We start from the raw sequence: 22485 nt of genomic DNA, 5'->3' as shown, positions 1-22485 counted from the left end.
GACTATTTGGATAGTTTTACCGGTACTACAGCACGGCGTCTAAGGGACACGGCGATCCCAACAATCTTCAAACTAACGTTACAGACAGGACAACAAGGAGCATCGCCCACGGCTGTAAGTGAAACATGATTAATTGCTAACGTTACCTGTGAAATGCAACCCCTGACGACTAGGTTTGGGCGAACAGTTAGCTTAGTATTTGCTATGACCAAATTCCATGTGTGATTGCAAAAGAAAGTTATTGCGAACAGTCGGTGGTGTTTTAAAGTCAGTTTTGAGTAAAAGTGTACATCATGAATGTAAGCCTGAAAATGCAAACTGACAGTATGCATTTAAAATCTTTATATTATATAATGTAGCAGGAATAACTTACTCTTGCGACAGCTGGCCATTAGGTCCACTCGGCGTGTGACGTTTTTTCTAGTTTATTTTGTCAAACCGGAAAAAAAAATCGACTATTGCAGGATGCAGCATTGCATCCAAGTCCTCGGATGTTGCGACCTGACACTTCCTCATCAGGTAGATCCGCCCTTGCCATCGATGGCAATACCTAGTCCCACTCGCGACAACACAGGCACTCACTTTTAGTTGGCATGGGTTGGCAAGCCCCGCCAGCGCGAATCTGCTCTCCTCATCCCTTCTGTCCCAGGCAGTTCAGACACACTTTCTTGTCTTTCGCGTACCAAAACCTTAGCTTCAGTGAATTCTGGTTCAAATTGATACGGTTTAGGATCTGCACCAAAGTAAATATCTTCTAAATCGTCTCTCACAAATGTCTCCATGGCGAGGAACGCTGCCTATGCTGCATGCACGTTGGATATGTTGACGGAAGTAAACATTTGCACATGTGCTGTGTGATATTAATGCGCCTGCTTCGGCCATGTTACGGCAGCAAACTTCCTTGACTATTACGCCGGAATGGGAGTGTAGTTCCTAATCTTATCGGCCTAGAAAACCGTATCTTTACATTTCCGCTGGTCTTAGTACGCGATATAACTACAGAAGAGTCAAGTTTTAAATAGGACAAATATCGAAACTCATTGGTCATTTTTGAACGTGATGCTACTGGTCTAATAGGATTCAATGATTTATGCTAAGCTATGCTAAAAGTGATATCGCCAGAACAGGAGAACGGCTGAATGAATTTCAAAACAGTAAAAATCAACTTATTAACTCGGGGGGAGTTGGAGAATGAGCCTATTTCCAAAAAAAGTGGAGTGTTCCTTTAAAGGGGCTTTCTGAAATTTAAACTCGGGACTGACACCTGTGGCCAAAAAACGGAATTGCTCTTCCTTTCTGCTTGCTCTGAAATGTTTAACATGAACGCGCTTGACGTCACATCCACAGACAGTGCACGAAAAATCCGACCCGACAGAAAATAGGAAAAATAAGATACAGGCTTATAGGTGCACAAACTGTTATGAAGCAGACGGGACAACAAGGTAAGTGTTAATACAGGTAACGTTTATTTATATGCAGCAGTGCCGGAGATGAGAAGAGATTCTGTGATGGTGAGTATAACTGAATAGGATGGTTTAGAACCGGGTTGAGGAGTGTAGATTTTAACTGATCCTTTTCTTTGCAGATGGCAAGATGGGAAGACTCCAAGAACGATAGACGGAGGAATATTGAAGAGTCTGTGGATCCACGAATCTACCGCTGACATGGAAGTCAGCTTACAGCCACACACCGCTGACGACTGGAAATAGGAGGACTGGAACAACAGGACAGAGTTCAGGTAAGTATAATCAGGTAAGTTTTTCAGATAGTGACACTCGTAGAGAGACACTAGCAGTCCGCTTCGCCAAGAACGAGCCCGGACACTGAGCGTTGTGTGGAGAGTGACTTTATAGTGAGGTGGATGATTGCAGGTTGATGATTGATGAGTGCAGGTGTGCGTGAATCAATATTCAGGTGATGGTGATCTGGGCGTGATTGTGGGTGTAGAACCTGACCAATCCGTGACACAAACTGTGAGCTGACAAGGTGTCAGTATGCTCATCAGGAGATGTTTGAGTCATAAATGGTCAGATAAAAAGGCTATTGTTACGTTTATTTTGGGGAAAAAGTTGCATATAGCCCCTTTAATATAAATATACTAATTAGCACTAACACTTAAATATATTGTAAGTGTAGTCAGATAAATCAGAATTAAATTGATTTTATTTAAAATATATTAGTAATGTAATAGTTAAAATTAAATTTTCCCAAATGTGCTACTTAAGTAGACTTAATATAAATATACTAATAAGTACTACACTTACATTCCCAAGTGAAAAAAAATATTTTTAAAATGCACTTATGAATAATATATAATAAATATATACAAAACGTATTTATAATGTATTGCCCACATATTTTTATTCATAACAATACACAAATTAATTAATTAAATATATATGAATAATATATAATAAATGTAATAAATCTTAAGGAGTAGTCAAATAAAACTTTTAGTATATTAAGTACAAAATTAGTGCGTGAAAAAAATATCACTTTAAATACATTAGGGAAGTGCACTAAATAGTGTACTTAAATTGTATTTTAGTGCACTTTTTTTTCACCTGGGTTTACAAACGCACTAAATAATTTTGTCAATGCTTCACACTCCAGGCCAGCGGGTGGCGCTAAAACACATGCGTTTGTTTGCCAAACAGGACTAAACCCCAGAGGAAGATGATTAGTTTAACCGGGCTCTCTGTTATAGAAATACAGAAACGTACAGTTTTTCAATCAAGTTAGTAAATACCTGTAATATACCTCATCCAGTCGTGACTAAGTTTTGATGCAAGCTATAATATCTGAAGGAGTATCTACGGTGGCCGACAGAGGTCAACGCGCTGCAAACAAGAAAACACATGCAAACAGAAAAAAACGACAACAAATTAAGAAAACATCTTCATCAGTTTGACAACACAGGCGCTGCAAATCCTCGCAACGCAAACACAAACGCGCTGCAAATTCTCACAACACAACCAAACTCAGAAACGCGCTGCGAACACACGAAGGCACTGCAAACTAACAAACGCACTGCATACAGCTCGGTCTACAATGCAAATGTTTCAGGGGGACCTCAAAAAGTGACGAACTCATCTGGGACCTGATTATTTATATCACTATCACCTTTAAGTGATACTATACTATCACTAAAAGGTGATAGTTCACCGATAACACCTCTGCTCTGACCAACAGCCACTGAAAAAACACTCGACTTATCGTGACTACATTTAAGATGGCGGCGACCGGTCGAGCTGCTTTTTTCTTCGCTTTTATCATTAGTCATTGTTATTTTAATACCTTCGAGCTCAAAGTATCACAGTAATATAATGTGTAGTGCAGTCATCAACTCATTTTTGCTTAAAGCAACCCTTACTGGTTTAGTTTAACAGAGACCTGTCAATCAACTTACGTCTTTAACGTTAGTGAGATGTGATGACTTGTGAGTGACGGGGTTCTGACCCTATAACGGGCAAGATTTTGAATACGCAGCTTATTCATTTATACATTTTAAGTAACTGCAAGGCAAAGTGGCCTAAATATAAGTTACATGATAAAAAAGTCTTAAGTGGATTACACGTGGTGAGAGATGAATAGAAGACTTCTAAATATAATTGTAACTGAAATAAGAAAACGTGGGTGTGTGCATGAACGTAAATGTCAGCTACATTACATTTGTTTCTCATCACTTTATTGTGCACTTTTTGCACAGAAATTAGCATATTTTTACTGTGGACATTGAAAATGATGCATGTGTTTTCCCCAGGGTTAAAGTCATCGGTTAATTTCCACTTTGAAAAGAAGACATTTTACGCATATTTTTGGACTGTTTTGATCCATATTCCTGTGGAATTTATTTATCTTTATTTTATTTTGTCATCATTCTTTTTTTAAAGAGATAAAAATGGTCCTTATCAACCTTGACATGGCAATAAAATTCTCATTGTTTTGGCAAATTTGGGCTGGTTTTTGTTGAAGTGGGCTGGTTTTTCATGAGCTTTTGGGCTGGAAATCGTCAACCCGATCTGGCAACACTGAACCCTGTTTAGACTTTAGTTTCAGCCCTGCTCCAACTCAGCTGTCTGTAATCAAGTGCTACCCAAGAGATTAATTAGCTGGTTCAGCAGGTTTGATGAGGGTTGGAGCTGAACTTTGTAGGATGGTAGATCTCCAGGAACAGCGTTGGGCACCCATGTCCTAAACCAAATACTCTGGTGTTTTAAACAAGATCTCAACAGCAACACACACTGTGCTCGGATATTTCTACAAAAAACTGTTGTGTGTTATGTATGACTGTTAAATAAAGTAATTTTCAGAATTTGGTGGCATATTTATACACATGGGCAAGATTAGACTGGGGTATGGCTCAGTTTTGGTGTTTCTGATTAAAGGCTCATAATAAAAACCTGTTCTGGTCCACTTAAGGGCTGGTCAGGAAATAATTAAATGGCTGGCACTCAGTTATGACCCATGTGTGGACCTTACATTTAATTCATATTAGGGCCACAAAGTGAAACTTTTACCCTCCTCTCAACGTTTCAGGCTCCAATCCAGCGGGTGGCGCTAAAACACATACTTTGTTTGCCAAACATTAAACAGCAGAGGAAGAACATCAGTTTCACGGAGCTCTCTGTTGTTTTATCGTGATGCTGTACTAATGCAAACTGTTAGAAATGTTATTTCTGTAAATAGAAAATAAAATATCTTAATCAGGTCAATAAATACATTCCCATCCTCACAGTCGTGACAGCTGAACTGAGATCTGCTCTGTGAAGATGGTGTTTGTTAAAGAGGAGAGTGAGGAGAACAGGAGTGAACCAGAACCCTGGAGAATAAAACAAGAGGAACCAGAAACCTTGAGAATAAAACAAGAGGAACCAGAAACCTTGAGAATAAAACAAGAGGAACCAGAAACCTGGAGAATAAAACACGAAGAACCGGAACCCTTGAGAATAAAACAGGAGGAAGAAGGAGGTTGGTGTTTACACATCATTCATCTTTAATGTTTTTGGTGCAAAGCATTTAAATTCCTCACAGAATTCTGTTATGAACTGACCAAACAGTGCTGATGCAGAAACCCAGACACAGCTATAACCAACGGCTCAAGTATTTCACACTTTATATTTATATTTTATAAATGTATTTTTTCCATTCCCTTATCTCTTAGGGCCCGTTCACACCATGAAAACAATACAGGGAAATGATATCGTTGGGATCACTTTCAGAACATTTTTTTTTTCAAAGCTGATGAACGATAATAAAACACTGACAGCTAATGCGACTTTATTCAATTTTAAAGGGCTTGTGCAGTTGAAATAGCAGGCGACACAGCAAACAGAGTAACATAAAATTACCTCAGGAATTCAGACCTAGTTTGGACAACGTCTTGCCTCCTTTGAAGTTGCAGTAAAAAAAAAAAGAGTACGTATTGTTTTTATTCAGCTGCATTGACAACATTACAGACAGTTTACGCTAGATTCACTGTTTAGAAGCGTGTTGAGGACATCTACTGGTTGAAGTCCTGTAAATGCAACAAATAACAGACATTATATTTAGAACATAAATGACTAATCCATTTATGAATCAATAAAATTGGTATATACATGACTATAATGATTCATAAAAATGATTATATGATTAAATGGAATATCAAAATCAAAAAAATCTAATTTAGTCAGTTTTACACTTTTTCGAAGTATGTAGTTAGAATTTTCTGAATCTGAATTACACATTTATTATGATCACTTAAGTTGTCGATCAGTTCCGTGTCATGCTATAAAAGAATAAAAGTACATTTAGTATGAGTAGAAGATATTAATTTTCTACATAAAAATTAGATTTTGCATGTAACTGATGTTAATAGAAGTGCAATAGTTTTTGCATGATTCTTAACTTAAGCTCAGTGCTTTACTGTTGACTGTTTTACCAAGAAACAAACAGTAACTGCAGTCCCCTGTGCTACCAAATCTGCTTCTGGTGCTAACATCTGTAGAACTTAGTGACGCTGCTCTTAAATGTTAGTGTGTAGCCCTGCACCTGTTACTTTACATAAAAAATGTCCATGTTTCACTATTTTTACTTTTATTTCAGCATTGATTGAAGAAAAAGAGAATGAAGAATCAAGTGAAGTTGAGGAGAAACAACATGTCAAAACTGGAGAAAAACCTTTGAGTTGCTCGAAAAACAAACAGAATGTTTTAAAGAAAAGAAGAGCTAATAAACGGTTCACCTGCACTCAGTGTGGAAACAGTTTCACACGCAAAATAGGCCTTCAGCGTCACATGATAATTCATACTGGAGAGAAACCGTTCACTTGTGATCAATGTGAGAAGAGATTCACTCAAGCAGGACACCTAAGGAGACACATGACCATCCACACGAGAGCTAAGCAGTATGTATGCGATCAATGCGGTAAAACGTTTTTAAGGGATTCATTTCTGAAGAGACACTTGAAAGTTCATTCAAATGAGAAGCCACATTCATGCTATTTGTGTGGTAACAATTTTACTAGCCATCTACAAAATGCAAAAGTGCATCAGAAAACAGATAATGGTGTGAGAAAGTACATGTGCTTTGAGTGTGAAAAGACGTTTACTTCAGAAACCTGTACAAAACTGCATGAGAGGATCCAAACCGGAGAACAACCTTATCTGTGTTCACACTGCAACAAGAGATTTAGGGATGCAGGAGACCTAAAAAGACATGAGAAGACCCACACTGGAGAAAAACCTTACGTGTGTTCACACTGCAACAAGAGATTCAGTCAGACAGCACATCTGAAAACCCATGAGATGATCCACACTGGAGAGAAACCATTTACATGTTCACACTGTGACAAGAGATTTATAGATTCAGGAGACCTAAAAAGACACGAGAGGATCCACACTGGAGAGAAACCATTTACGTGTTCACACTGTGACAAAAGATTCAATCAGTCAGCAGAACTGAAAAGACACATTTGGATCCACACCGGACTGAAACCTTATAAGTGTTCACACTGTGACAAGAGATTCAGTCAGGCAGCACATGTAAAAAAACACGAGACGATCCACACTAGAGAAAAAACGTTTAAGTGTTCACACTGTGACAAAAGATTCAGTAGGTTGAGAGACCTGAAAACACATCAGATGATCCATATTGGAGTGAAACCTTATGTGTGTTCACACTGCAACAAGAGATTCAGTAAGGCACGGAACCTGAAAACACATGAGAGGATCCACATCGTAGAGAAACATTACAAGTGTTCACACTGCGACATGAGATTCAGCCATTCATCAAATCTAAAAAAACATGAGAGGATCCACACTGGAGAGAAACCATATAAATGTTCACAGTGCGATGAAAGATTCAGTCAGTCAGCAGAACGGAAAAGACACATTTGGATCCACACTGGAGTGAAACCTTATAAGTGTTCACACTGTGAGAGGAGATTCAACCATTCATCAAATCTAAAAAGACATGAGAGGATTCACACCGGAGAGTAACCGTATCACTCAGATGCATGAACTGGAAATTGGAAATCTTGGTCACACTTTTTCACTTGTCTTCTCACTGCAGCCACCAAATCTTAGTCTTACCTACATTTCAGGTGAGGTAATAAAAGTGACAGATCCCCAGCGTTTAACGGCTGTATAATCTGTTTCCTTCACAAAAGGGGAATTCTCAATGTGTTTTGCTTTTGTAATTTGATGTAATTGTAATTTTTGGGGAGTATTATTTTCTTTTTTTATTGCATTTTTTGGTATGAAATTGGAAGTGTTCTACTAGCCTTTGAACTTTTGTATTTCAAGCTCGTATGAACAGTGTTAGGACAGCTTGTGAGCAAAATTTGATCATTTGATATGAATATTTTGATATTCATTAATCTAATCATATAGGATTATATATAGATATATATAATCCTATATGATTAGATTAATGAAATTTAATAAAGTTGCCATTATATGTAGTAATTCTGCCTTGATTACATTCATTGAATTTAATTGAATAGCCATGTGGCGCCCTGTCTTTGGGTGACCTTGGGATCTCCTACCCAGAAAAATATGCCTTAAAGGGTCATCGGATGCAAAACTAATTTTTCCAAGTTGTTTGAACATAAATGTGTGTTGGCAGTTTGTGTACTAAGATGTGCGGTACGCCACTGCAACACCAGTAGCATATCCGAATAAATCAGACAGTTAAAGATTCAAACAGAACATTGTTGAAACAAAAAGAGCCAAATTCCACAAAGACAACATGGATGGCCATAAATCAGAGCCTAGCACCAGCCTGAAGGAGGCCTAACCAACCAACTCTTTCACAGCTTGAACAGCTTGCAGAATAAAAACAAAAGAACAATTATTGGTAATTCAACTCAGAAAGGAGATTGTCAAATTTGGGGCAACTATCCAAGATTAATGGTCAAAGAGAGCTTAAGACACCCAGGAGACAAGAACCAAACTAAGATTCCTTCTAGACCCTTTTGTTTCTCACAGAACGACACAGAGACTGTGCTAAAATGCTAAAAGGACTAATGAGCAAATATCATGCTTATAACCCACGAAAACATCTTAAATACCTATTGAATAGGTTAAAAAATGTTTAGTGTGTGTGCATTTGGAAAATATTTCCTTTAAATGTTTCTATCAGTCAATTCTTTGTAAATGTGTCATATTCTGGTTATAGAAATTATCGCTGCATGAAAAAGGGTTTTTTCGTCAGTTAACGACACTGAATTGTCGCAGAAGTTTCAGGTTAACGACTGTTCACAGGAATGTGCAGTTAGCACAGTTAATTGTCGGGAACTGCCAAAAATTGATGTGGAAGGCTTAGCACCTGACCCCCCGCCATGATTCATGTCACCTTGGCCTGGGTGTAGCTTTTATATGTAAATGATTACTGGAGCTATACAAATGCAAACCAGGGGAAGGGGGGTGGCTTGGGAGACTCAGTGATCTAGCGTTGGCTTACCTGTTTCTTTGTCTTACACCGTGTCCCAACTACACGTAACATGCAATAAAATTATATTTTTCATGTTAAACAGTTTTTTGAACAGATATCATTTAATCCTGATATCTTAATCCTGTAAATAAAGCTGTAAGGGTGTACTTTAAGCCTTTAAGTCTAACTATAACTAGAAAACATTTTGGTAAACAGCTAAAATATCAAAATGTGCCTATGGCCTAATTTTATAGACCAAACTGTATATAAAAATAGTTTGTACAAATGTGGATTTTCCTTATTTTAGCTGTTTACCAAAATGTGTACACACAAATGTTAATATACACTTTTAAAAAAAAAATCTATCTATATAGATATAACAACCATATTTTCTCTATTTTCATCTATCTATCTATCTATCTATCTATCTATCTATCTATCTATCTATCTATCTATCTACAGTGGCGGCTGGTCAATAGGGGGTGCTGGGGCGCCGCCCCCCCTCAAGTTAGCCAAGGAAGAAGACTACTTACATTTTAAAAATAAGTTTAATACATATTGCAAAATAATTACGAAATTGCATTATTTTGACATACTATTCGACTGGTAGTTATGTTAGCACCTGTTTAAAAAAAAATCTAAACTGTTTTTCGTTTGTTTGTGTATGCGGGACGCCGGCCAAATGGGTGTCTGTAGAGCTTGGCCAACTACGTCACTGCGCGTAGAATTATGGGTAGTTGCCGCCATGTTTTATGTAACGTCGTCAGCCGTCAGTATTACAAGCAGTTACAAGATAGTAGGCTACTATTAAAAAGAAGAAAAAAAACAATGCACAGATCCGAGGAAAAGATAAATCTTCCATACCGAGAAAAGCTTAATGAAGTGTCAAAGCTGAGGTATTTAGAAAAACTAAAAATAATCAACGGCTCGATCCTTACGAGCATAAAGAGTGGTGGACGATCTAAATGAGTTACCGCCTTAACGCACGTGACATTCCCAGATGGTGTTTTCCTACTTTGTTTGTAGTCTTATTTGCCGTTTTACCTACTGCATTGTTACCTGTGTTCTTGAGACTTCAAGTTTACAGCACTGTTACATCTTACACCTGTTGTGTTTGCACTATAGTAGTAGTGGAACTGAACTTTTCAATTTAGTTGATTCTTATGTTACTGTGAACTGTGCACATTTAAATCAGTGTGTTATCCACAAATAAAGGGATATAGAAATGTTCGTGTTTTTTCAATTTATTGCTGCAACGTGGTATGCAATATGCAAAACAGATAATGCATGTTTTAAGCTGCGTTCCAGGCAGATTTTTAAAGCCAGTAAATCACGACTTCAAACCACCAGTCACGCGTTCCAGGCAAGTCGTGCCAAACTGTCTGAGCGCATTTAATTAATTTGAATGCAACGTTATATTGTCCTAAAGTCTATTTTTCCACCATGTACCACTTGCATAAACAACGCACCGTATATCAGAGCTCGGAACTGGGAGTACGTTGATCTAACGTTAGTACGAGTTCACAGATGGGAAATCACAGGTTTGACAGTGCACTTCCACCGGTAGAAGGCAGGAAAAAAACGGGTAACGGGTTGCCTGAAACGCGGCATAACTGAAGGCTGTAAAACATTGTTTGTCTATGTATAAGTACACATACATGTGTATATTTTATACCTGTTATATCTATATATGTTAGTAGTCAACATTCGAAGTGGATCAAAAAAGTTAAAGTAAGACATGATTTTATTATGACAACTTTGATGAAAGCTTTCGATCCACTTCAAATGTTAACTAGTGTATATATACATAATTTAAATTTTATATATGTACATGTGTATATACATATAAATACACGCAATACATGAACATATTTCTTAATTCATGGTTTCATAACAACGCTGGGGCACATATTAGTCAACTAATGCTTTTCCGTCTAACTGCTTGTACCCACGCCATGCAACGCCGTTTTGTTAACTCGGACACTTGGGATCCAAGGTGATTGTCCAAGCTGGAAAGCTGGAAAATCAAACATTTGACAGTCGGCGTACATGCTGGTAATCGGTGAGACTGTGGCAATAAACAACACAACAATAGTTCACCAAAAATTATTATTTATGCAGAATAAAGTAGACTAAAACTTCACGATCACAATCAAACACAGTGTTCACCGCAGCTCCGTTACCTAAATTCCCAACATGCATTGCGTTGCTGACGTCACGTTCCCAGACTCTATTAGGTCTGAAAATATTTGAAACGCATGTGACTTGAGGCTGAGCTCTGATTGGCTTGTTTCAGATTGTCCTCGGGGCGCAGAGCACAGCGCCCAAGACCCTCCCACTTTAGATCTTAGCCAATCAATCTTGTTTTTATATATTTTGTCCTCATGTGATTGGACCTTTCTCGACTGTCAAATATGTGCAATATCTTTTCGGAGATGAAAATAAATTTGATTTTATCTTTCACAAGCCGTTCAAATGAAGAAAAAAATAAAATAAAATAAACTTACGAATCATGGAGCTTGGATAGAGTTTGCTTGCTGGACGCGATGTAAGTCATGCCTTTTATTGTTTTAATTGTTTGTTATTTCAAAGTCCTGTCACCGAAGCGTTGTGGGCAACTACACAGAAAGTAACGTTAACTGTAACAATGCAGTTTAACTCAATCGTCAGGGTACAAGCAAGGGTTTATGTAGATGTCTTTTTTCAAGTAAATTGTGAGTGTTTATGTTAGTATATATAGTATATAGTTAGTATATATATATATATATATATATATATATATATATATATATATATATATATATATAGTGTTCCTTCTTTAATTGGACATACAAATATATTGTCAATAGCATTATAATTACTTATTATATTGGACTATATATAACTTTATGAAATTAATTTATATGCAATGTTTTATTACAAATCAATTTATTTTCTCTGTCTTTGAGATTTATCCTGTGGCTCCCTCGTGTGGATAACATTAGTATTATGGCCTTTATCTCTGAATCACATTAATATAAATGCAAAATTTTTTTTGGGATGATTACAAATGTTTAATGATTACTTTACTGATAATAAAGCCTATATTAACAGTGTGATTCATTTTGTGTGCGCCCCCCTAAATTTTTTTAGCACCAGCCGCCACTGTCTATCTATCTATCTATCTATCTATCTATCTATCTATCTATCTATCTATCTATCTATCTATCTATCTATATACACTCACGCACGCACACATAGAGAAAATATAGTTGTTTGTATATTGATATTTTCTAGACCAATACACCAACAACTATATTTTCTTTTCATTAATGAAAGCCAAAATAATTTTATTGTATGCAATTTACAAAGAAATGATCACTTTATAAAAATATTAGAACATTTTAAACCTCCACCACTGTACATAGTGGTTTGACTATAGTAACTTTTTCTGTTGTTTTACTTAATTGCACCGTGGATGTATTTCACACACGCGCTCAACAGGGAGAAATAATGCTGGCCATTGTTATCGCCATTGTAAGCAGCGAATACAATCTAAACAGTGACGTAAAAATGAAAGCAGCAAGCAAATTCTTCATCTATATGTTTTGGATTCCGCGCAAATCGACCATGTCACGTTCATGACCTCGTCTGTGATTGGACAAATCGGCCACGTGACCGTGCCCTAGAACCGGATTGGCCGAGAACGTCATATGCGCCGTGACGTAACCAGGAAGCGCCCGGAGAGCTTTAAACAGTTGACGGACTAAAAACATGTCTTGTATTTTTGGAAAATGGAACTCTCCAAACAAAAAAGAAAAAGACAGCGTCGTTATTGTGAACACTGTGACAACGAACTGTCACATTCACAATACTTTGACCATAAAAAACGGTTCTGCAAAAATGGAGTTTGGGAAAAGAAGTCTAACAATAGACAACATGTAGGAGTCATCCAATCGAGTCCTTCATTGGATAACAAGATGCTGCTTACAGCAATCACTAATTTATCTCACCAGCTGAGCGAGTTTGCTGCCGATGTCTCAAGAGAATTTAAATCGGTCAACGATAGACTTCAGTCTATGGAAGATCGACTTGCTCAACTTGAGTCAAACAGCTGCTCGACAGAGGAAATGAAGAGGAAGAGGCGGCTGCACAATCCTAAAATCGCGGTAAGTTTAAATCCTTCTTCATTCGAATTAAATTCACTGCTTTCATTGTAATGATCAGTTTTGTAACATAAATTTTAATTGTATTTTGTAGGAGGCAGTCCGTCGGCTACACAACTCTGAGGCAAACTGTAGGCGTTATGACCCAGAACAAGGGTACAGATAAAAGATATAATCTATCATGCATTTTGATATTTCTGAAGCAAGACATGTTGTTTTAACTCAGTACTTTTTGCCTCCACAGATTAAGCTCACCATATAATGAGACTGTTACCTCATATTTAGTGGGAGTATTGTCCATGAGCCCGGAATTTCGCACGGAAGGCCTAGATGGTAATGACTTTGTTGGTAAGTACTTTCCACTGTGTTTTTATTTTTATTTTTTACATTTTTTTTTGTGACCATATTTTGTTTATTATTTGTGTATTTATGCTTGGCTGATTTTTGTTTTTAACAAACCCATTCACTTGTTTCTAGTTGCCTGCAAGACATATTATGAGACTGTGCACAGAAATTTCCGGTACTGCCAGCCAGAGCTAGCAAGATGCGGCCGCAGCTAATAAGACCTCAGCCCGGAGTCGCCAGAGAAGGAAGCGGGTAAGAGAGATTGGAATTAAATTCTAATTAATTGAAAAGGTTTTAATTATTTTCCATTAGTATGAATTGTAAGGATGTACATATTACTTATTTTATGTAACAACTGTGTTTTCAGCTCTTGGAGGCGAGGCGAAGTGTACTTGCTGCGGACGGAGTGGACTTCTGGAGGGGAATCACAGCGGACATGATGTCAGATAAAGAAGATGGTGCCGTTGATGGAGTCTCGGGGTGGATTGTGAGACCTCCATCATTCCGCAGCCAAGAACTCAGCAGTTTGCGTGCTAAGCTGCAGGCTAGACTTGAAGCCAGTTCAAAGTATGCAGTACTGCATCGGCCACGTCTAAGAACTGGGTGTCTGTCTAACAGAAAGCCACCAAAAACATATTACACAGAGGCAGCCAAAAGACATTTTACAACAAACGTGATGCCATGAAAAACATTCTCTGACTACATTTTGTTTATTTTGCTTTTGTAATATAACTACATTTTATCAACATGTCTCTCCCAAATGTCTGTTGTCCTTCTCTAATAGCCTTTATATATTAGTTGTAATATCCTTAACAATTTAAATTTTTATTATAACCTTTAAAGATTAATAAGGATATTGATTAATAAATATATATATATATATCTATATATACACACACACAAACTAAGGGGTGGGGTTTACACAAAACTATTTAAAATTGGCCAGACTGACCAATGACAACACACGTCTCAGCCAGTCACAGTGATCATTCTATGCTTTCAACCAATAGGTACTGTCGAAAAGCCTAGGTGGTTTCATTCATATGCTAATTCAATTTCGCACCTTGTACCTCCACAAACACCTCCTCTCTCCTCACACCCATGGTATGTTTCTGACTGTTTCTGTCAGCGGTGATTAGAGAAGTCACCAGACATAAATCTGCCTGTTCATGCAGTGTATGTCTCAATTGTACAATGCAAGAGAACGAAAATATATGACTAACACTATTTGGGATGTGTCCAACAGCCCAGTTTAAAAACTCAGGACATCAACACATTTTTACCTTTTGGGCTTTTTCCTACCTCTTTTTGGTTTTAGGCCTTTTTCCCACTGCTTTTTTTCCAGTAAAGTTGAAAATAGAAGTATTTTGTGCTTTGTGCTTACAAGTTAATGTCTTAAACTGCCGATCTTGTTGGCATGCTAATAAAGTGGTTTTATTTTAAAGGGGTCATCCAATGCCCATTTTCCACAAGTTAATAGGATGCTTTAGGGTCCAAATGAAAAATTTGTAATATACTTGGATTAAAAATTCTCTATGGTAGTGTAAAAAAACACTCATTTTACCTGGAAAAAAAGTGCCTCTGTTCTCAGCAAGCGATATCAGTACCTGGCCCTTTAAATGAAATGAACCTCTGCTCACCCCGCCCTTCAGTTCTGCGGGGCGTCATTACATAGCACACAGGGTGTTGCCTAGACAACAGTTGGGGGTATAGTTGTATAGTTTGGGGAAAAATGACACTTGGGGGGCTTTGAAGACACTGTACTACCCCATCCATTTAATATTTAATTTAACACCCGGAGTTCGAAATTAAACAAGATGACACCCGCAAAGAAGTTCTGCAATTACGGCTTATACTGGACGTGTCTGAATGGTTAGTAAACTTAATGTCACTTTGATTTATCTTTATACTGGCAGGGTAGAGTACTGAGAGATCCGAACGTGATGTGTTTACTGTGTTTACTGTGGTAAAGAGACTAACGTGGTGTGTTAACTGGGGAATAGCTGATTGAACAAGAGCAAACAGGTGATCGGTTAACATAACTTCTTTCCTTATATTGAAATACATAAATGTGAGTGTTATAGTCTTTACTCATGTGCAGTTGCGAGTCTTGAGTCTACTGCTTCTCAAAAACTCCTAACACTCTCACAATGTCCTCCTATAAAGCTTTAGAAGAGATCTCAACAACATCATACACCATGTTCAGCTATTTCTCCTAAAGTAAAGACTCTAATGGTCTAATTTTTGTCTCATCCAAAGTTTCAAACAAGATCTCAACAAAATCATACACTGTGCTCAGAATTTTCTCCTTCGATAAAGGCTGTGGTGGTCGCATTTGCTGGCATATTTATACGCATGATTTGGGCAAGATTAGACTGGGGTTTGACTCAGTTTGGGGGTTTCTGGTTAAATGCTTATGTTGATGTGGTTTTCTTATGACAGAGAATTTGTACCAATAATAAAAACCTTTTCTGGTCCTCTTAAGGGCTGGTCAGGAAATAATTAAATGGCTGCCACTCAGTTATGACCCACGAGTGAACCCTATTTAATTCATATTAGGGCCACAAAGTAAAACAAAGTATTTCCCTCCTCTCAACGTTTCAAGCTCCAGTCCAGCGGGTGGCGCTAAAACACATACTTTGTTTGCCAAACATTATTAAACCGCAGAGGAAGAAGGTCAGTTTCACGGAGCTCTCTGTTGTTTTATCGTGATGCTTTTCTAATGCAAACTGTTAGAAATGTTGTTTCTGTAAACAGAAAATAAAATATTTTAATCAGGTCAATAAATACCTTTCATATTCTCATCTTTACAGTGGCGACAGTCGAGATCTGCTCTGTAAAGATGGTGTTTGTTAAAGAGGAGAGTGAGGAGAACACGAGTGAACCAGAACCCTGGAGAATAAAACAAGAGGAACCAGAACCATTGAAAATAAAACAAGAGGAACCAGAACTCTGGAGAATAAAACAAGAAGAACCAGAACCCTTGAGAATAAAACAGGAGGAACAAGGAGGTTGGTGTTTATACTTAATTCATCTTTAATGTTCAAATTCCTCACAGAATTATGTTATGAACAGATCAAACAGTGCTGATGCAGAAACCCAGAAACAGTAACGCTAACTATAACCATGGTGTTGTGGCAGAAATTAGAAATAGTACAATGCTATTACATAATTTAATAATTTAATTTAAGCTGAACAAACGTTCGCTGTCTGCGCTTGTGCAGGGCGAGGACAGGTACGCTTGCGCAACTTCAGCGAGCACAGAAAAGCGGCTGTCCTTTGCAGACATTGCAGATTGCAATCTTCACGTCCTGCTCACAGATTTCGAAAAACCGCCTCACAAGTGACATGTTTCTGAATGAATAGAATGCCCGCGTACACACTTCCGGAAAAAAAACGGTTGCCGATCGCGCGTTAGATGCAAAAACCAGCCGGTTTCGATTTATGGCCGGTCAACCGGTGCATCCCTATTTTAGACATCCATCAATTATGTCGCGCTGGTGGAAACAGCACAAGACTTTCGCTTTTACTTTCGATAACAGATAACGACTCGGATGGCGCAACTGGAAGAGATCCAAATTCAATCGCACGCAGTAGGCTGAAACTTGCCACAATATACCGGCAAAAATAAATAATAAATGTGTCGGGGAAAGAGTAAGGACATATCTGAATTATTTATTAATAAAGTGTATTTAATGTGAGTCAATGTGAGTCAATGTCGCAAAGATCCTGAAATCTAATTTTTGGACGCGCCTTGAGAGACAAATGTATCGTTAAGGATTACATATTAAACAAGTTTTTGTTTTCGATTTGTTTTATTTCGTTAAGTAATAATTTAAAGCTTTCTATAGATATGTTTATCATGTCTGTGAGGCATGCATTTGGCTTTATTTTTGTTAAGCACTCCTGTTCAAGAACGAGACGACAGAAAGCGCATCTTTTTCGTTTTCTTTATTTTATAACACTGCAACGTTTTTTAGTGTATTACTTTTTCCTTTGTGAGCAAAAATGACGGATAATTAGAAATTGCTTCCACTGAAAAAATCCAAATGATTGAGCTGGTGCCTCGATGACCTGCAAAGCGGCTTTATGTATCTTCCACTCTCCACTCTGTCACTGTGTCAGTCACCGCTCTTTCGAGAATGAACGTAATTGTACGATGTACAGATGTAATTCCCAAAACATAAGAAAAACGAAAGTTTCATACAAATTCTGAATGGATTATGGCATGGAAAGTGCAAAGCGCGCTCCCTTTATTATCACTAAAAGCGTCACAAATCTAGTTCATATAGAGATCTCACAACGTTCCGTTATAATCAATAAAGCTTTCTAAACTACACAATGAATATTTTATTTACATCGCGTCTACACTTAGTCAGGAGATGAACAACTTTGGATTGTTTGTCAGATCTTCAATTGCTTTGCTTTCGTTTGAGGGTAGGCTATATAGCACCGTCTACCCCAGTAGAACCGGGCCTAAGCTTGGCTAACCACTCCAGTTGCAGAGGGGCTGTCGCCCAGGCTTGTACTTGTTAACTGTACCATCATCATTCTTTTTATATTTGAATCCGTCCATAGGCTCACCTTGCTCTATCTCGCCTCTAGCTCCCCAATCCTGACAAATGATTCGTCACACTGCGCATGCGTTAAATGCGTTAAACAACAACAAAATAATTAACGCCGTTAACGCGTTACTTTTGACAGCCCTAATATATATATATATATATATATATATATATATATATATATATATATATATATATATATATATATATAGATATAGATATAGATAGATAGATAGATATTTATACAACAGTTCGTTCTGGTTCTCAAATCTGATTGGTTGAGAACCGTGAGATATTCTACTGGTATGGCTACAGGAACGCCCTTTCACTATTTTGTATCACTCCGCGTGTTTCTAGCCGGGACCGTTTTTTTCTGAGTTACATGGCAGACGTCCAAATCCCGTATCATTTTATAAGTGTTACTCTTTTTGTGTCACGGAATGTATTTTTAAGAGGTTTTCAGGCGAGAATGTACTTGCGTATAGTTCAAAAATGCAGTTTGTTAATAAAGGTAACGTCTGTTTGAAAATTTGCTTTGTCGTTTTCGGACGTGCGAGACCCATAACGTCAGGGGGCGTTCTGCACTCATCAATCCGCTCTAGAGCGCTCTCACAACGGCCAGATCTTCAGGAATTTACCACTGGCTCCGATGTCTCTGTAGTGGTTAAACATAATATTTTAAATAATGCATTTAATAATAGTACTTCGTTTTGAGTAACGTGCGTGTATTCTTGATGATGATTTTAGTTACCGTTACATTGTTCCGCCTTTAGATGGCGACAAGAGACCGTTTTATGAGTGAGCAGTTAATAGGGACTTTGGGACATTTAAACTGAAGTTAATCCATTAATGAATCAATGGAATTGGTAAATACATGACTATAATGATTCATAAAAATGATTATATGATTAAATGGAATATCAAAATCATAAAGAAATCAAATTTTGCATGTAATTTAAGTATATAGTTAGAAAAGTCACAAAAGACCAAACTTTTCTTCACTTTGCATCTGAATTGCACATGAATTATAGATCACTTAAGTTGTCGATCAGTTCCGTGTAATGCTATAAAAGAATAAAAGTACATTAAGTATGAGTAGAAGATATTAATTTCTACATTAAAATTAGGTTTTGCATGTTAATAAAAGTGAAATAGTTTTTGCATGCTTCCTAACTTAAGCTCAGTGCTTTACTGTCGACTGTCTATTATCAAGAAACAAACAGTAACTGCACTTATTAATGAAAACTGTGGTAGCTGTATGACTATTATATGAATTATCTTTATTTTTGATACCCCACACGCCAGTCCCCTGTGCTACCAAATCTGCTTCTGGCGCCAACATCCGGAGAACTTAGTGACGCTGCTCTTAAATGTTAGTGTGTAGCCCTGCACCTGTTACTTTACATAAAAAGGTCCATGTTTCACTATTTTTACTTTTATTGCAGAGTTGATTGAAGAAAAAGAGAATGAAGAATCAAGTGAAGTTGAGGAGAAACAACATGTCAAAACTGGAGAAAAACCTTTGAGTTGCTCTAAAAACAAACAGAATGTTTTAAAGAAAAGAAGAGCTAATAAATCGTTCACCTGCACTCAGTGTGGAAACAGTTTCACACGCAAAATAGGCCTTCAGCGTCACATGATAATTCATACTGGAGAGAAACCGTTCACTTGTGATCAATGTGGGAAGAGATTCACTCAAGCAGGACACCTTAGGAGACACATGGCCATCCACACTAGAGAGAATCAGCATGCATGCAATCAATGCGGCAAAACGTTTTTACGGGATTCAGTTCTCAAGAGACACTTGAAAGTTCATTCAAATGAGAAGCCACATTCATGCTATTTGTGTGGTAATAGTTTTACTGGCCATCTACAAAATTTAAAAGTACATCAGAAAATAGACATTGGTGAGAAAAAGTACATGTGCTTTGAGTGTGAAAAGACTTTTACTTCAGAAACCTGTACAAAACTGCATGAGAGGATCCAAACTAGAGAAAAACTTTATGTGTGTTCACACTGCAACAAGAGGTTCAGTCTGTCATCACATCTGAAAACACATGAGATGATCCACACTGGAGAAAAACCATGTGTCTGTTCAGACTGCAACAAGAAATACAGGGATACAGGAGAACTAATAAGACATGAGAGGATCCACACTGGAGTGAAACCTTATAAGTGTTCACACTGTGACAAGAGATTCGGTCGGTCAGCACATCTGAAAATACATGAGAGGATCCACACTGGAGTGAAACCTTATAAGTGTTCACAATGCAACAAGCGGTTCGGTCGGTCAGCACATCTGAAAACACATGAGAGGATCCACACTGGAGTGAAACCTTATAAGTGTTCACACTGTGACAAGAGATTCAGCCATTCATCAAATCTAAAAAGACATGAGAGGATCCACACTGGAGGGAAACTATTTACGTGTTCACACTGCAACAAGAGATTCAATCAGTCAGAGGAACTGAAAAGACACATTTGGATCCACACTGGAGTGAAACCTTATCAGTGTTCACACTGTGACAAGAGATTCAGCCAATCATCAAATCTAAAAAGACATGAGAGGATCCACACTGGAGAAAAACCATTTACGTGTTCACACTGCAACAAGAGATTCAATCAGTCAGCAGAACTGAAAAGACACATTTGGATCCACACTGGAGTGAAACCGTATAAGTGTTCACACTGTGACAAGAGATTTACTCAGTCAGCACATCTAAAAAAACACAAGATGATCCACACTAGAGAAAAAATTTATAAGTGTTCACACTGTGACAAGAGATTCAGTAGGTTGAGAGACCTGAAAACACATCAGATGATCCATATTGGAGTGGAACCTTATAAGTGTTCACACTGTGACAAGATATTCAGTGATTCAGGAGGCCTGAAAACACATGAAAGGATCCATATCATAGAGAAACATTACAAGTGTTCACACTGCGACAAGAGATTCAGTCATTTATCTAATCTAAAAAAACATGAGAGGATCCACACTGGAGAGAAACCGTATCACTCTGCCACATGAACTGGAAATTGGAAATCTTGGTCACACTTTTTTCACCTGTCTTCTCATTGCAGCCACCAAATTACCTACATTTCAGGTGAGGTGATAAAAGCGACAAAGCCCCAGCATTTAATGACTGTATTATCTGTTTCCGTCACAAAAAGGGGGCTTCTGAATGTATTTTGCTTTTGTAATTTTACAAGGAGAGGAAAGGAAGTGAAGTGAGGCCAAGTATGGTGACCTATACTAGGAATTTGTGCTCTGCATTTAACCCATCCAAGTGCACACACACAGTAGTGAACACACACACACCGTGAACACACACCCGGAGCAGTGGGCAGCCATTGCTGTGGCGCCTGGGGAGCAGATGGGGGATTGGTGCCTTGCTCAAGGGACTCACGTCAGTCGTGGTATTGAGGGTGGAGAGAGTGCTGTACATACACTCCCCCCACCTACAATCCCTGCCAGGCCTGAGACTCGAACCTGCAACCTTTGGGTTACAAGTCCGCCTCTAACCATTAGGCCACGGCTGCCCGAGTATGTATGATGTAATTGTAATTTTTGAGGAGGTTTATTTTCTTATTTTTATTGCATTGATTGGTATGATTTTGGAAGTGTTCTACTAGCCTCTGAACTTTTGCATTTTCAGCTCATATGAACAGTGTTAGGCCAGCTTGTGAGCAAAATTAGATAGAACTATATATAATCATGTATGATTAGATTTATGGAATTTAATAAAGTGAACAGTTATAGTAATTCTGCCTTGAGTACATTCATTTAATTGAATTGGGAAATATCACGGTCTCCTCTTGTGATAAATTATGGCAAATTTGTGGGATATGTTTAATCAAAGATAACCTGTAAATGCGACGGAAAAAAAAAAAACATTTTTATTGCTGTTTTGCGAAATATTCCTTTTTCAAATTGCCTGAAAATCCACCTCATGTTAGCTTAAAAACTTTTTTTTGTGCAATATATGGGTGTTTTGGGGCAATTTATGCGTTTCTATTAGGCATAATTTCAATTGACAATTTAATTTTGTGCAATTTAAGGGGTAATGGAGACTGCAGATACTGCCCTTTGTTGTACATTAATGAATTATCTTTTCCTTTATTTGATGTTTGGTGTGAAAGGACCGTCTGTCAGCAAGTGTTCTCACATTTTGGCATTGCGTTCAGCTTGTACGTGTAGGAAACAATGTGATTGATTACAGATTACATGTCAAGCCTGCGCCATCTGGAGTTTCATGACCAAACTAGTGATTTATAACACACATCATCTTCGTGACGTTAAAATACATCGTAATCGTGCACAGCAGGTGTTGAGCAGATTTCATGGTGTTAAAATGACAATTGAGCTAATCTTGACTTTGGGGTTTTGATCACTTTTCCTTTCACATTTGTGTCATTTAAAATCTCACATGATTAAATGTTTCTTTTAAGGTCCTTGCTCCTTAGATAAAGGCCGTGGTTGTTGCATAATTGTCTCAACATCAGACACTGTGCTC

At 37.8% G+C, this 22485-nt stretch overlaps 3 protein-coding genes across 3 annotated transcripts; all 3 read left to right on the top strand.

The window, feature by feature from the left end:
- The first annotated feature begins 4697 nt into the window (after window positions 1-4697).
- Window positions 4698-7808, top strand: LOC141330303 (uncharacterized). The gene is made up of 2 exons (XM_073835515.1): window positions 4698-4971; window positions 6088-7808. Exons 1-2 carry the CDS (start codon window positions 4773-4775, stop codon window positions 7479-7481), a joined length of 1593 nt encoding a protein of 530 aa, XP_073691616.1. The 5' UTR covers window positions 4698-4772; the 3' UTR covers window positions 7482-7808.
- Window positions 7809-12643: 4835 nt separating this feature from the next.
- Window positions 12644-14152, top strand: LOC141330523 (uncharacterized). Its single transcript, XM_073835530.1, has 5 exons — window positions 12644-13064; window positions 13156-13217; window positions 13306-13409; window positions 13539-13658; window positions 13774-14152. The coding sequence occupies exons 1-4, from the start codon at window positions 12690-12692 to the stop codon at window positions 13619-13621; spliced, it is 624 nt and encodes a 207-aa protein (XP_073691631.1). The 5' UTR covers window positions 12644-12689; the 3' UTR covers window positions 13622-13658; window positions 13774-14152.
- A 1946-nt stretch (window positions 14153-16098) lies between these two features.
- Window positions 16099-21713, top strand: LOC141330255 (uncharacterized). Its single transcript, XM_073835512.1, has 2 exons — window positions 16099-16417; window positions 19417-21713. The coding sequence occupies exons 1-2, from the start codon at window positions 16249-16251 to the stop codon at window positions 20997-20999; spliced, it is 1752 nt and encodes a 583-aa protein (XP_073691613.1). The 5' UTR covers window positions 16099-16248; the 3' UTR covers window positions 21000-21713.
- Window positions 21714-22485: the final 772 nt, after the last annotated feature.

Source organism: Garra rufa, chromosome 1, assembly GCF_049309525.1.
Source record: "Garra rufa chromosome 1, GarRuf1.0, whole genome shotgun sequence".
Lineage (NCBI taxonomy): Eukaryota > Metazoa > Chordata > Actinopteri > Cypriniformes > Cyprinidae > Garra > Garra rufa.
The sequence above is the reverse complement of the archived record's forward strand: the minus strand, read 5'-3'. Positions and strand labels throughout refer to the sequence as shown.

Coding starts and splice junctions, on each gene's coding strand:
- LOC141330523 (XM_073835530.1), top strand. CDS start 12,690: ATGGAACTCTCCAAACAAAAAAGAAAAAGACAGCGTCGTTATTGTGAA. Junction 13,065..13,155: donor TGCACAATCCTAAAATCGCG/GTAAGTTTAAAT, acceptor TGTATTTTGTAG/GAGGCAGTCCGTCGGCTACA. Junction 13,410..13,538: donor AGATGGTAATGACTTTGTTG/GTAAGTACTTTC, acceptor ACTTGTTTCTAG/TTGCCTGCAAGACATATTAT.
- LOC141330255 (XM_073835512.1), top strand. CDS start 16,249: ATGGTGTTTGTTAAAGAGGAGAGTGAGGAGAACACGAGTGAACCAGAA. Junction 16,418..19,416: donor AAAACAGGAGGAACAAGGAG/GTTGGTGTTTAT, acceptor CTTTTATTGCAG/AGTTGATTGAAGAAAAAGAG.
- LOC141330303 (XM_073835515.1), top strand. CDS start 4,773: ATGGTGTTTGTTAAAGAGGAGAGTGAGGAGAACAGGAGTGAACCAGAA. Junction 4,972..6,087: donor AAAACAGGAGGAAGAAGGAG/GTTGGTGTTTAC, acceptor CTTTTATTTCAG/CATTGATTGAAGAAAAAGAG.